Source organism: Pseudophryne corroboree, chromosome 1 (assembly GCF_028390025.1).
Source record: "Pseudophryne corroboree isolate aPseCor3 chromosome 1, aPseCor3.hap2, whole genome shotgun sequence".
Classification (NCBI taxonomy): Eukaryota; Metazoa; Chordata; class Amphibia; order Anura; family Myobatrachidae; genus Pseudophryne; species Pseudophryne corroboree.
In genome coordinates this window covers 280,305,719-280,321,928 of record NC_086444.1, presented here as the reverse complement: position 1 = coordinate 280,321,928, position 16,210 = coordinate 280,305,719, and the positions used below count along the sequence as shown (strand labels likewise).

Here is a 16,210-nt window from a genome sequence, read left to right as displayed (position 1 = left end):
AATACACCTTTGTGCCGTTTGGAATCTGCATCACCTGACCACTGTCGTGTCCATAAACATCTTCTGGCAGATATGGACATCGCACTTACTCTTGATGCCAGAGTGCAAATATCCCTCTGTGCATCTCGCATATATAGAAATACATCCTTTAAATGCTCTATAGTCAATAAAATACTGTCCCTGTCAAGGGTATCAATATTTTTAGTTAGGGAATCCGACCAAGCCACCCCAGCTCTGCACATCCAGGCTGAGGCGATCGCTGGTCGCAGTATAACACCAGTATGTGTGTATATACTTTTTATGATATTTTTCCAGCCTCCTGTCAGCTGGCTCCTTGAGGACGGCCCTATCTATAGACGGTACCGCCACTTGTTCTGATAAGCGTGTGAGCGCCTTATCCACCCTAAGGGGTGTTTCCCAACGCGCCCTAACTTCTGGCGGGAAAGGGTATACCGCCCATATTTTCTATCGGGGGGAACCCACGCATCATCACACACTTCATTTAATTTATCTGATTCAGGAAAAACTACGGTAGTTTTTTCACATCCCACATAATACCCTCTTTTGTGGTACTTGTAGTATCAGAAATATGTAACACCTCCTTCATTGCCCTTAACGTGTGGCCCTAATAAGGAATACGTTTGTTTATTCACCGTCGACACTGGATTCAGTGTCCCTGTCTGTGTCTGTGTCGACCGACTAAAGTAAACGGGCGTTTTAAAACCCCTGACGGTGTTTTTGAGACGTCTGGACCGGTACTAATTGTTTGTCGGCCGTCTCATGTCGTCAACCGACCTTGGCGCGTGTTGACATTATCACGTAATTCCCTAAATAAGCCATCCATTCCGGTGTCGACTCCCTAGAGAGTGACATCACCATTACAGGCAATTGCTCCGCCTCCTCACCAACATCGTCCTCATACATGTCGACACACACGTACCGACACACAGCACACACACAGGGAATGCTCTGATAGAGGACAGGACCCACTAGCCCTTTGGAGAGACAGAGGGAGAGTTTGCCAGCACACACCAAAAACGCTATAATTATATAGGGACAACCTTATATAAGTGTTTTCCCTTATAGCATCTTTTTTATATATTTCTAACGCCAAATTAGTGCCCCCCCTCTCTGTTTTAACCCTGTTTCTGTAGTGCAGGGGAGAGCCTGGGAGCCTTCCCTCCAGCCTTTCTGTGAGGGAAAATGGCGCTGTGTGCTGAGGAGATAGGCCCCGCCCCTTTTTCGGCTGCCTCGTCTCCCGCTCTTAACGGATTCTGGCAGGGGTTAAATATCTCCATATAGCCCCCGGAGGCTATATGTGAGGTATTTTTAGCCAAAAAAGGTTTTCATTTGCCTCCCAGGGCGCCCCCCTCCCAGCGCCCTGCACCCTCAGTGACTGCCGTGTGAAGTGTGCTGAGAGGAAAATGGCGCACAGCTGCAGTGCTGTGCGCTACCTTAAGAAGACTGAGGAGTCTTCTGCCGCCGATTCTGGACCTCTTCTCGTTTCAGCATCTGCAAGGGGGCCGGCGGCGAGGCTCCGGTGACCATCCAGGCTGTACCTGTGATCGTCCCTCTGGAGCTAATGTCCAGTAGCCAAGAAGCCAATCCATCCTGCACGCAGGTGAGTTCACTTCTTCTCCCCTAAGTCCCTCGTTGCAGTGATCCTGTTGCCAGCAGGACTCACTGTAAAATAAAAAACCTAAGCTAAACTTTTCTAAGCAGCTCTTTAGGAGAGCCACCTAGATTGCACCCTTCTCGGCCGGGCACAAAAATCTAACTGAGGCTTGGAGGAGGGTCATAGGGGGAGGAGCCAGTGCACACCACCTGATCCTAAAGCTTTACTTTTTGTGCCCTGTCTCCTGCGGAGCCGCTATTCCCCATGGTCCTTTCAGGAACCCCAGCATCCACTAGGACGATAGAGAAATGTTGTTTGTTTTTAATGTCCTTGAACTTACCGTGTTAGTACACCCCTGAGAAACATGAATATGTACACATAGGGGTATATTTATCTTTGGTGGCAGTGGGTTCAGCAAAAGTGCATCAGTTTATGGTCGCATATCACAGCAATAAATGTTTTTTTCTGGTTATTTAACACAAACTACCCTGTGCCGGGACTGCGACTCCAATAGTGGTTTGCAATAAAGTGATCGCTATGGCATAAGGCAGCAACAAAAGGGCGATAGCCAAGAGGGTATGAGAATGGAGGTTGCTGGGAAGGGATCAGAGCCTCTCTTTCCAGCAATGCTTTTTACATCATGTCAGAGAAAGCATATAGCAGGCTAGGGTGATACAAGGGGTGTTGTAAATCTGGGAGGCGTAGCCACACCCGCTTCAAGGAAAGTGCAAAGTGGTGCATTTCTCCTCCTCCACATGTGACTTAGGCCCGCCTCGGGCCTCTCAGACAGCCTGGGCTTGGGTATTTAGTACAACCCCCCCCCCCTTACCCTCTCTCTCAGCAACTCTGCTCCACATAGGTTTAGAGTGCCTAATGCCGTGTGAAGATTGGGGTCAGGTTCAATAAGGAATGCATTTCAGGCTTAGAAAATAGGGCCAGACTGCAATTCCCACTCAGAATAAAGGGGATTATTTGCAACATGGGGAGGGGCCAGGTGATTAAAAAAAAAAAAATGCAATTTCCCTTTAATCCTTCACATCAGTCCCTGCCCCAATGGAGCTTACAATCTATATGTACACACATTCACGCTAGGGTTAATATTGTTAGGTTACAATTAACCTAACAGTATATTTTTTGGATTATCCCTTATCCAGAGCCATTCCCTTACCAAGATGGTCACCATAGTTACTACTGCACATGTGCAGCACCAACTTTCCACTGTGTATGAGCAACATGATTGGAGACGAATGTCTCCTACTTGTAGCTCCAAGAGACCTGAGACTTTATTCTGCATTACCACTCTTCCAGCATCTTGCACTGCTACCCGTACCTTGTATACAACCACCGGGTGGTGAGCTCCATTAACTCTTCTCCACAGCAAGCTCCGCTATACACCTAACCAGTGTATCACACTGAGTGTGGCCGTACAACCTGCTATTCTCAATAAACGATCTACTGGTTAAGTAACTGTGTTATCTGTGGTCATCAGTTGTATACAAACCTCTGCCGTGCCACTGTACCTGTAGCCACATTATTTCAAACACAAACAATTGTCCACCATGTGACTAATAAACTGCAGAATCATGATTCCCTCCAAAGGACCAATAGTTCAAAGCCAACACCTATCCCGTTTGATTGTAGCTTCAGCAGTGCTCTACTTCCCAGAGCCATTGGCCCCACTCTATAGGTGTCACTTCATGATGTCATAGGTTTAGGGGTGGAGAAAGCACAGGGCACACTACCACCCTGTTAAACTCACTGTGCATACCAGGTGTTAAAAAGACATGGCACGTCGCAAGAAGCATAAGTCCCTGATACTCAGCCAGTGCCAATGAACTCCTGCTGTCATAGGGTATGGGCAGCACGTCCCCAATCACAGCTAGACGCGTTTCGATTTGCTCTAGTAGTGGATTTTTTTTCTCTTTTGCTTGCTAAAACCCTGATTATTGTGCTTTGTTTATTTACTATACATATCCTATGTAAGTTTCATTATTTCATTTAACATCCTATTATTTTTTGTGAAGCTAACCTGAAAAGTCAATATTCCTTATAATGGAGTCCTACTAACAGAGTACCCCACCTGTTTTCATCAGGAAATATATCACTAATAAAATAATACAACAAAATCTATAAAGAAGGGGACTTTGATGGTTGCAATCACCTTGTGTGATGGTACAGTTTTATTAATCATTAAACAAACACTGATATATAAGTGTGTATATATATATATAAGTAGGAGGAAGGGGAAGCAGATAAGATCACAATGACGACGCCAGAATCCCGCACAGCGGTACAATGCCGGCGCGGGAATACCGGAGAGGTAGGTGATTCGAGGTAGGTCCACAACACCCATAGAGGGAGAATATAACCTGTGGCGAGCGGAGCGAGCCCGCAAGGGTCTTACTAGCGCTCGCCCCGCTGCCAGCATACTGGTGGCCGGGATGCCGCTGTCTGTATACTGACGTCCGGCATCCCGGCCATCGGTAATTCATATCGAACCCGAAGGAAAGGCACATACTGTAAACAGTAATTATTACTATCTAGTATCCACACACACATTAAGGGAAATTCTATATATAATGTTCATTTAGCATACCTATTATTTGTAGATGAGCAGGATGTATTAGAGATGTGGCTAGCACAAATTTCCCAATTCACGTATTCCTTTCAATTGCCTTGTGTGAGGAAATGGTGGTCTTCAGGTTGCCGGCGACCGGGCTCCCGGCGACCACCATACCGGCGCCGGAATCCCGACCGCCGGCATACCGACATCTTTTCTCCCTCTTGGGGGTAGCGCGCCACCGTGCCCGCAGCGTGGCGAGCGCAATGAGTCCACAAGGGGCTCATTTGCGCTCACCCAGCTGTCGGTATGCCGGCAGTCAGGATTCCGGCGCCGGTATGCTGGTCGCCGGGACCCCAACCGCCGGCAAACCATACTACACCCGTGAGGAAACCATGCTTAGTTGGGATGGTGGTTACCCTCGAAAATAAGTATTTTCTCTAGCATCCATAAGGGATATTGGCGAGAACTAGTATGATGGGGTATAGACGGGTCCAAAGGAGCCAGTGCACTTTAAATTCCTTCAACTGGGTGTGCTGGCTCCTCCCCTCTATGCCCTCTCCCACAGGCAGTTTAGAAAAAAGTGCTCTCAGGAGAGGATGCACACTCTACAGCTCCATAGAGTTTTCTTCAATTTCATTTAAAACGTAAATTTTTTTCGGTATGCTGTTTGGGCATACCTGCACCGTGGGAGTTGGGGGGGGGGGGGGGGGCGCCGCTTTCCCGCTGCAGGACCACCGTCCTGAGGGGCTGTTTGTTCAGCGGGGCATTGTGCCTTGGCTGTCGCAGCACGCCGCAGACCCCTAATGCTGCCTGAAGGTGACATCGGTGGTCAGTACACACCGGGGGCCCCGCTAGGGGGGTCCGCGGTTCCAAAATGCGGCGGACCACGGGCACGGTGTACGTGATCCCCCGTGTGTAAACGGGCACAAAAATGAAAAACTGAGCACTTGTGTGAGGTTTTAGACTGTTTGGAGACTTTGCTAGTATAAATAGCATGCTTAGCTCTGGAGCCATTGGGGGGCGGAGCTTACTCAAAATGGGACCAGGGCGTTTTTGGCGCCTTCTGCTTACAGAAGCCATCAGCAGCACACACTCAGCGCTTACTGACTCACAAACACGATAGAAACTGGTACAGGGTGTAACAAAAGAGGAGAGCCGCTTGTGTACACTGTCCTGTGTCTACTTAGGACTGTATTTGATAGTGTTTACTGTGTATTACAGAGCTGACAGCCTCCTTAGGGCTGTGCAGCTCAGGGTGTGCTGAGGTCCTCTCTCCTCTGTGTCTCCTCTTATATACAGTAGGGCAGGCTTGCATTATTACTGTCTGTGTATATGTGTATGTTGTTGTGTTTACTGTAAAATATGGGGAAGCACAAACTGTGCAGTATCTGTCACACCAGATTCTCTCCATTATCTAATGACTCTGGTGGTCATTCCGAGTTGTTCGCTCGCTAGCAGTTTTTAGCAGCCGTGCAAACGCTAGGCCGCCTCCCACTGGGAGTGTATTTTAGCTTCGCAGAGCGGAGGAAAAGTTTTTTTGTGCAGTTTTAGAGTAGCTCAAAACCTAGCGATGACTGCAGACTGTTCAGTTCCTGTTTTGACGTCAGAAACACGCCCTGCATTTGGCCAGCCACGACTGCGTTTTTCCTGGCACGCCTGCGTTTTTTCGAACACTCCCTGAAAACGGTCAGTTGACACCCAGAAACGCCCACTTCATGTCAATCACTCTGCGGCCAGCAGTACGACTGAAAAGCTTTGCTAGACCCTGTGTGAAACAACATCATACGTTGTACTAGTATGTCGCGCATGCGCATTGTGCCGCATGCGCAGAAGTGCCGATTTTTTTGCCTCATCGCTGCACAGCGAACGAATGCAGCTAGCGATCAACTCGGAGTGACCACCTCTGTCTCCTTTGAGCAATGTAGTCAATCGTCCCAACTTAGTGAAGAGGTTGGGGGAGAGGGTACAGAGCTCCACTGGTTAGGGTCTCTTAAAACCATGATGTCTGTTATGTCATCTCAACTCACTGAAAATGGGCAGAAAACTCAGCTACTGCAACAAGCTGTGGCAGATTTAGCTGCTAGGGCCCTCTCCCATGCAGGTCCCCAGAAGCGTGGTTTGCCTGCACTGCTGTCTGATACAGATGATAATATACCGGATGATGGGGATGACCCGGATCCAGTTAGTGGGGATCCTGAATCTGCCCAGGGTATTGAACCCCTCACTTTGGCTATAAGGGAGGTGTTAAAGCTCCCCCTAGAGGACGCTGCATCACAGCAGTCGTTTTTTTTGTGCAAAATAAACCCAATGTCACTTTCCCTGATTCTCCAGAGTTAGTTATTATTCAAACAGGCCTGGAAAAATCCAGACAAAAAAATCCAAGTGTCCAAAAAGTTTTTCGCACTTTCCCTTTTCATCCTGAAGGTAGAAAATTCTGGGAGAAACCCCCTGGGGTGGATGTCTCAGTCTCTCATCTGTCTAAGAAGGCGGCAATACCTACCCCGGGCTCCTTTTCCATGAAGGAACCTGGGGATCAGAAGATAGAGACTACCTTAAAGTCTATATACACTGCGACCGGCCTTTTACAAAGACTGGTTATTGCGGGTTGTTGGATGACCCATGCTATTAATTCTTGGGCCATTCAGATTCAGGGGAGGTCTCTCGGATATGCCCCAAGGAGATGGGGAATATTAATGCTAGGACGTCGGACATGGCGGTGTCGGCACACAGAACCTTGTGGTTATGTCAGTGGATTGTGGACGCAGAATCCAAACGTAGTGTGGTATCTCTCCCCTTTTCTGGGGAATGGCTTTTTGGGGTTGAGTTGGATATCTGGAATTCCAAGGCTATGGCTGGAAAATCCACGTTTCTCCCCTCTGGGGCCACGCCGGCAAGACGCTCTTATACAGGGCCATCTGTCCAGTCCTTTCGGTCTCACAGATTTCGCCCGAAGATCAGAGGTGCCTCCAATGCGGTCAGAGGCACCAGGGGTAAGTCCAGAAAACCTGCAAGCAGTTCTCTGGAACAGTCCGTCGGTTCTGCTTCCACCAAGGAAGGGGTCAGGGAACTTTTTTACCTTTTACCCCAAAATATATTTAGATACGCCGACGTTACCCCCTTGATTTGAAAGGAAGGAAATCATATATTATTGTGCATATACACTGGTTATCACTGTTTATATGGCATTTCTGAGATTGTGTGTGTGTCTGTGTGTATATGTGTGTGTATATATATATATATATATATATATATATATATATATATATATTTTATATATATATATATATATATATATATATATATATATATATTTATTATTTTTGTTTATTATTTTGGGCAATTATTTTTTGGCAATGAATGGGTTAATTAACACTTTCTCCCCAAAACACCAGAATGAATGTAAGAAAGATGGATGAGGCGGGAAGGGGGGGGGGGGGGGGGGGACACAACTTTTAGGAGACAGATGGTCACCTCCTCACCTCAGTAATGTCAGTGGGCCACTGTCTTATCCTGCGGAACTCCGTCAGCAGTCTTCCACAGAACACTTCAAGTTCTGTGTGTGGGTTGGCGGGCCGCGGGTAGGAGGCCAGGAACACAGCACAGGGCGGCCAGGAGCACAGCGCAGGATAGGCAGGAGGGACCGCGGTGTGACATCAGCACGTCACATCGCGAGCCGGCCGTTGCTGGACAAGGCTGTGTCTCGGCAGCGCGACCGTCCATTACCCCCAGGAATTTAATTTTTACCACATTTGGGGTAATTTACCCCTGTTCCCTGACCGCTGCACTAAGGTCTCAGCATGACGGTACCCACCCACCCCGAGGGGATCTCGAAGTGGGAGCTCGACTGCGTCACTTCAGCCACGTATGGGAGACTTCCTGCCAAGATGCCTGGGTCAGAGAGCTAGTTTCTTAAGGCTACAAGCTGGAGTTCGACAGTACTCCCCCCCCTAATGATATTTCAAATCACGCTTACCAGCTTTGGAGGATATGCAAGTTACATTGCAACTGGCTATCCAAAAGTTGGTCCAGTCCCACATCATTGTTCCAGTACCACTGCCGCAAGGGGTTTTACTCAAACCTATTCATGGTACCGAAACCGGACGGTTCGGTAAGGCCCATTTTGAATCTGAAGTCTTTGAATCCATATTTGAGGGTGTTCAAGTTCAAAATGGAATCCCTGCTAGCAGGGATTGCGGGTCTGGAAGACCGGGAATTTATGGTCTCCTTGGATATCAAGGACGCCTACCTCAATATTTCGATTTGGCCGCCTCATCAGGTGTACCTACGATTTGCCCTACTGGATGATCACTTCCAGTTCCAGGCCCTACCCTTCGGTCTGTCTACAGATGGCAGAGATGATGTTACAGCTCCGGGTCCAGGGGATCAATGTGGTCCCCTACCTGGACAATCTTCTGATAAAGGCAATATCCAGAGAACTTTTGTTGCTCCATATCAACCTCACCATCCATCTTCTGTTGGACCACGGGTGGATCCTCAACTTACAGAAGTCCCATCTGAAGCCCACTCAGGGGCTCCTGTTCCTGTGGATGTTGCTGGATACTGTGGCCAAGAAGGTGTTCCTACAAGTGGAAAAAGCGAAAACACTTCAGGAAATGGTTCGCATGGGGCTCCGACCTTCTCGAGTGTCCATCCATCTTTGCATAAGTTTGTAGGGAAAGATGGTCGCCTCCTATGAGGCGATCCAATATGGGAGGTTCAATGCCAGAACGCTTCAGTTGGATCTCCTGAGCAAGTGGTCCGGGTCACATCTGCAGATGCACCAGATGATTTGGCTGTCACTTCAGGCCAGGATTTCCCTCCTGTGGTGGCTACAGTGCTCCAATCTCCTGGACAGCAGGAGTTTCGGGATTCAGGATTGGACCCTCCTCATGACGGATACAAGTCTAAGAGGATGGGGAGCTGTCACCCAAGGGATGCAGTTCCAGGGCAGGTGGTCAGCTCACAAACGCCTCCTTCCAATCAACATTCTGGAACTTTGGGCGATCTATAATGCTCTACTTCAAGCCTCTCCTCTGCTCAAAGATCACGCAATCCAGGTGCAGTCGGACAGTGCCACGGCAGTGGCGTACATCAATCGACAAGGAGGGACAAAAAGCAGAGCCTGCACGAGAGAGGTGTCAAAGGTACTCCTCTGTGTGGAAAGAAATGCAAGAGCCATGTCAGCAATCTTTATTTCGGGTGTAGACACCATCGGGTGTTCCAGCAGATCATCGACCGGTGAGGTTGCCCACATATAGACAGGATGGCTTCTCGTCTCAACAAGAAACTTCCCTGGTATTGCTCGCGGACCAGGGACCCTCAGACGAGGGCAATGGACGCGTTGTCGTTGCCTTGGCCGTTCCAGCTGGTTTACCTATTTCCTCCGATTCCATTGCTCCCACGAGTGCTAAAGCGAATCAGGAATCAAGGTATGCAGGCAATTCTGATTGCCCCGGATTGGCCTTGGAGGGCGTGGTATGCGGATCTTCTGGACATGTCCGTCCAAAACCCCTGGCCTCTGCCACAAAGAAGAGATCTTCTTCAACAAGGACCGTTCGTCTACCCGGACTTAAGGCATCTTCGTTTGACAGCATGGAGGTTGAGTGGAACATCCTAGCTCTCAACGGTCTTTCCAAGAAGGTTGTTGCAACCATGGTTCAGGCCAGGAATCCTGTGACGTCAAAACAGTATCTCATCTGGAGGCAATATGTCTTTTGGTGCGAGGAACGCAAGTATCCGCCTGCTGATTTTCTCTTGGGACGTTTCCTACATTTCCTGCAGGCTGGTGTGGATAAGGGCTTACGTCTGGGTTCTATTAAGGTCCAGATTTCAACCCTCTCCATTTTCTTCCAGAAGAAATTGGCAGCATTGCCAGAAGTTCAGACCTTCTTGCAAGGGGTACTCCACATACAGTCACCTTTTGTGCCGCCTACGGCACCCTGGGATTTGTATGTGGTGTTGAACTTCCTACAGTCCCCCTGGTTTGAACCTCTGATGACAGTAGAAGACAAGTACCTCACGTGGATGACGGTGATGTTACTGGCCCTGACTTCTGCTCGACGTGTCTCGGAATTGGGGCCGTATCATGTAAAAGCCCCTACTTGGTCTTTTACGTGGACAGAGCGGAGCTCCGGACTAGACAGCAGTTCCTGCCGAAGGTTGTCTCCGCGTTCCACCTGAATCAACCTATTGTGGTTCCGTCCAGTTCTGACAATTCTGCTCCTCCAGAGACCTTGGATGTTGTGCGTGCTTTGAAGATCTATGTCAGGCGCACAGCTCAGGTCAGAAAGACGGATTCTTTGTTCGTGCTCTATGCTGCGCAGAAAATGGGTTGTCCTGCTTCAAAGCAGTCTATTGCTCGTTGGATTAGGCTTACTATCCAACAGGCCTTTGTGTCGACAGCCTTACCTGTCTCCAAAGGCCCATTCTACAAGATCTGTGCGCTCTTCTTGGGCGGCTGCACGTGGAGTCTCGGCAACTATGCCGAGCTGCTACCTGGTCGGGGAAGAACACTTTTGTGAAATTCTACAAATTTGATACCCTGCCCAAAGAGGATACCCAGTTTGGGCAGGCGGTGCTGCAGCAGTCTGGATGCTTTGGGATATCCCCATCGTACTAGTTCTCCCCAATATCCCTTATGGATGCTAGAGAAAATAGGACTTTAATACCTGCCGGTAAATTCTATTCTCGTAGTTTATAAGGGATATTGGGCGCCCGCCTTAGTGCGTTGACTTTTCTGCAGGTTCTTGTTCTGTAGTTACCTGTTCAGCTGTTGCTGTTATCAGTCGTTGTTGTATGGTTGTGGTGTGGATTTACCACCCGCTCATCTCTACTTCTCTCAGGAGGACAACCAGAACACGTTCTTATTTTTCCACAACAGTGGCCCTCATTCCGAGTTGATCGGTCGCAAGGCGAATTTAGCAGAGTTACACACGCTAAGCCGCCGCCTACTGGGAGTGAATCTTAGCTTCTTAAAATTGCGACCGATGTATTCGCAATATTGCGATTACTAACTACTTAGCAGTTTCAGAGTAGCTCCAGACTTACTCTGCCTGTGCGATCAGTTCAGTGCTTGTCGTTCCTGGTTGACGTCACAAACACACCCAGCGTTCGCCCAGGCACTCCCACCGTTTCTCCAGCCACTCCTGCGTTTTTTCCGGAAACGGTAGCGTTTTCAGCCACACGCCCATAAAACGCCGTGTTTCCGCCCAGTAACACCCATTTCCTGTCAATCACATTACGTTCGCCGGAGCGATGAAAAAGCCGTGAGTAAAAATACTTTCTACATAGCAAAGTTACTTGGCGCAGTCGCAGTGCGAACATTGCGCATGCGTACTAAGCGGATTTTCATTGCGATGCGATGAAAAATACCGAGCGAACAACTCGGAATGAGGGCCAGTGGACACCCCACTTATGTGAAGCAGCTGCTCTGTCACTGATAAGCTTTAATTACTAGTCACTCATCACTGCTCCTATCAGTGACTCAGAGACACCAGATCATATGTCTGTGATCTGGTGCAAAACTCTTGTTCTTTCTCTGTCTATTGAATCCCACTGTTCTAAAAAGTGACCAGACACCAGAAAGCCCGTAGTGATCACTCTAAGTGCGGGGTACTAATCAGTGAGGAGGGCATATTTTAATTTTGAAGGGCAAAATACTAGATGTGATATATCTCTATAGCTACAGTAGCTGTATCAACACATTGCGTCTAAAATTTTGCCCTTCAAAATAAAAATATGCCATACTCACTGATCAGCACCCTGCACCTTGAGTGAACGCTAAGAACGCCTATTCTAACTACTGCTTACATAAGTGAAAGGTGTAAGGGTTAAAAAGGGATGGGGAACAAACTTCACAATAATACTCAGAAACGTTTTCAAACAAACCTTTTTTAGAAGTCTGTACAGCATGTCTCTGCGCCTTTTGATGTAATATATTATAGTGCTACAGAACATTCTGTATAAGATAAAAATAAATTACTTTAATGTTAAAATGCTGTAATTAAATAACTATGTGAAACATCTCTGAAAAAGTCACTGGGGGCAGATTTAGTAAGCCTGGTGAAGTGATAAAGTGGAAGGTGATAACGCACCAGCCAATCAGCTCCTAACTGTCATTTTTAAACCCAGCCTGTAACATGGAAGTTAGGAGTTGATTGGCTGGTGCGTTATCACCTTCCACTTTATCACTTCACCAGGCTTAATAAATCTGCCACTGGATGTTCATAACTAGACTCCAACTTTAGGGCTGGGCAGAAGTATGACCAACGCCATCTTAAAGTATGGGTTTACTAGGCAGCTGCCCAAGGGCCCCACAAATCTAGAGGCCTTTGAGCAGAGGCAGGTTGGGACATGGGCATCTGACTTCCCCCTCCCTCCCCTAGGCTGGTACCTTCTGAGTATCTTGGGAGACAGAGAATGCTTCCCTGACACGCCAGGCCTGCAGCGAAACAGTGAATGGCTGTCAGCACAGCATGCTGATTATTGGATGGCCGGAGCTACAGATATGTCCTCCTGCATTAGGCAGCAGCAGGCCATAGCACGATATTGCAAGTCATTTATTTTTTTTCCTACACATTTACCTTCCGGGCCCCGAACCTTTTATAGGGCCCTGCACCCTTTTAGGGACCCTGTGACAACAGGTCAAAATAATATTAATTTGATCTTGAAAAGAACATTACAATCAAGCTTTCTAAAATTGCTTCCAAAAGATAAAAAAATTAATCAACTCAAAGAAACCAAAACTTTACATTAAAGATTCTATAGAGAAAATACTGTATTAATGTAATGTGCCCATTAACAACTTAAAGTACATAAACCATAGACATCAGATTCACATTACAGTTTCCAGATCGTATTCTGTTGGTTGGTAAAATTAAAAACGTATTAGGAGATAATTTGCGAGGGGCCCTGAGACTTCCATTGCCTAAGGGCCTCCACAGGGTTTAATCCAGCACTGATTTATGCTGTACATAATGTATGTTACATTATCTAGTACTACAGCATTTGCTATCATTCTTGAAACTCTGAAGTGAAGCAGAATATTATACATTTGAACTGCATTGATGTATACAGTGCTTCTTTCTATTGGTGGTTTAAGGGAAAGTGTTTATGAAAGTATATTAAACAGTATAGTAATAAATGACTTTTTCTGGTATGAGTAATCAGTCAGGGGCATCAGGAACATATTTATCATTTGCGCAAATTTTGTATTTCTTTTTTAATAACAAAAATGCCTCAAATATTTAGATATAATAGATAATAGCCAATATTCTAATTATTTTGAACTGATATAAGTAAGTTGAGCACAGAAACTATTTTCAAACTGGTGTTTTCAGATTGCTCAGTTTAGAGGAAACACTATAACTGGCCTACGGTCAGAAAAATACAGGTCAGACCCATTGGGGTAAATTTACTAAGATGGGAGTTCTACTAACCAACCAGATTCTACTTCTCATTTATCTAGCACCTTCTAAAAGATAATACCTGGAATCTGATTGGTTATAACTCCCATCTTGGTAAACTTACCCCATTGTCTTGTTTTGTGCAGATTAGTTAACATGTTGTTCCGTGTGCTGTCACTAACTATGCACATTTCTTTCTAGATTGCCCTCAGAAGTGGATCCCCTGACAGTGTTCGCCTCCCTTTCGCCAGAAGGTCTTCTCATTATTGAGGCACCACTGGTTCCTCCTTACAATCAGCAAGGCGATGACACTTACACCTATGAGCTTCCTCTGGACCCCCAAGAAATCATTGCTTCCTAATCTAAGTCAAACAAAGCTTCCTATGGAGAATCTCACGTGAATTCCGCACAAAGTTGCATTAGTGACCCAGAACAGTACATCTGATCGTGTATGTTTTATTTTGTGTATAAATAACCATTCTTAAAGTTCCACTCTAGATGTAGACATACAATATTTCTGGAACTATGAAATGCACTTGCTATGCCTTGGATGCAGTGACAGCTTAATGGCAACAAATCCATGACTGATTTATTGACCATGAGGTACTACTATTGTTTAGCCTGTCTACAGAAAAAAACCTATAAATAAAATGCAAACATTTTCTTTCTACCATCTATTAGTAATCTTCATTTTGGGACTCTCATAGATAACACTCCTAGTAAGCAAGTATGTTGCCACCTATTTGTAAGCAAGTTTTTAAATGAAGTAGAAGCTATGGTCCACATATTTTACAGTGTACACAAACCAACAATATATACTGTACTTGGGATATGTGAATCATACTATATAATGAAGAACAAATGATTCTGAAATCTATGATGAATGAAGATGAACGAGTTGCCTCTGTTTCTATACTATATGAGCCCTTAGACAACCCAACAAAATCTTCTTTAAAAAGTCCTATGGGTTTCGGTGTTTTTATAAATCTCTCTCATGGCTGCAATATAATAACATCAAATGTTATAGAATTGTTAAATTTGAGAAATAGTCTAGACAATATTCTGGTGTTGGATTTCGTACATATGGGCCTAAACCTTTAAGCATGTTGCATTTATTCTGTTAAAGTCCCATGTATACACAGTTTACATGACTCACAGGTCAGTAATGATTACACTACAAAACATTAGAAAAGAAAGTGTCGCTTGAATCCTGCTTATTGGAAATATTAGACCAACTTGCACCACTGATGCATATTCTTGAGGTCTTACATGTTCTTTGATTTTTGTCAGTCTGTATACCTTTCTCGAGATCACAAAAGCTGAGCTTTTCCATTGTGCACTGTGGGAGGATTATGAAAATTGGCTTACTTACCTACTGATAACTCTAGGTTTCTATGTATATTGGAGAATTTAAAAGGTGTTCTTTGTCTTTCTTTTTTTTTCATTTGTCTTGCAACGATTATGGATATTAAATATTTATAAAAATGTATGGAGTGTGTTTGTGGTTTGTATAGTTTTTTATAGTTACATTTGGATGGTTATCATTAGTTCATAATATCTATTCCAATACAGCTTGTCAAATATGTAAGTTGAAATTCTTATAAATAAGATTCAAATGGGTCTATGAAAAGCCAAGGCCACAAGGGAGAGCACTTAGTACAAAACCACTTGTGCCAGCCGTAGAGATGGAGCAGACCTCAATAAGCACTGTGCAAGGCATTTAATGCAAACTTTCTCAGCCATACGCAAAATTTAGTGGGCACATGCGGTATCCAAACACAATACCTTGTCCAAATTAACCTCTTCCTTACATGTTCATGTGATGGGCCAAGAAATTGATTGAGCAACATCTCTAGTACATCTCTACCAATCAGATGCAGGTGTACAAGCTACGTTACCTGTGGATATGCTTCTTTATTTGCTATTTTAAAAAATCTGTAAGATAGAGGTGGGCAAAGGACTTGTGCTGAAAATTGAGGCACTCAAGCAAAGTCATTTATTCAGTATTGTTTTATTCACCACACTGGGTGTGCTTAAGGGTCCTTTTTGTGATATTACTGTGAGCCAAGCTTTATACAGCTAAAGAAGGATACTTACTTTGGTATTGCGTGACCTATGCTGCCAGGTCACGATTGGGATATACCAGTCCCCTACGGAGAACCGACAATAAATAAATAATCTAGTCTGGCACAGTGTGGTTCTGTGTGGATGCATGTATGAGATGGCGTGTGTATGGAGTGTTCGGTCATGACATTCCTTCACATAAGAATTAAAACATAGATTTCTACACTTATAAAATCCTAGACAAGCTAAGCTTGACACAGAGCACACAAGCAGGCCACATTGCATGCAACAAAATAATTGTAGATATTTACTGGGACTGTATTTATAGTTGCATGCCTCTATGCAGCTGCAAAGCCCCTATCCATCCATTTGTGAAAGTAGTCATCATTACCATGAGCAAGCATTTGCTCTACCCTTATACTTGGTGCAAGGGTCATAACTTGGGGTGGGTCGAGTGGTGCTGCCACCCAGGACCTAGGGGGTAGCACTGTTGCTTCCCCATGGCACTGAATTTGGCTTTCTGGGTCCCTGGAACATCACCCTGCAGACTAGAAAGTTACCTCA

The 16,210-nt window shown here is 45.7% G+C and overlaps 1 protein-coding gene across 1 annotated transcript in view; it reads left to right on the top strand.

Annotated features, from left to right (window-relative positions):
- The window catches only part of HSPB8 (heat shock protein family B (small) member 8), a 79,793-nt gene extending 64,722 nt beyond the window's left edge, over positions 1 to 15,071 (top strand). Inside the window, exon 3 of the mRNA XM_063964310.1 lies at positions 13,784 to 15,071. Coding sequence (XP_063820380.1) covers positions 13,784 to 13,943 — 160 coding nt within the window. The 3' untranslated portion in view covers positions 13,944 to 15,071. The remainder of the gene's footprint in view (positions 1 to 13,783) is intronic.
- Positions 15,072 to 16,210: the final 1,139 nt, after the last annotated feature.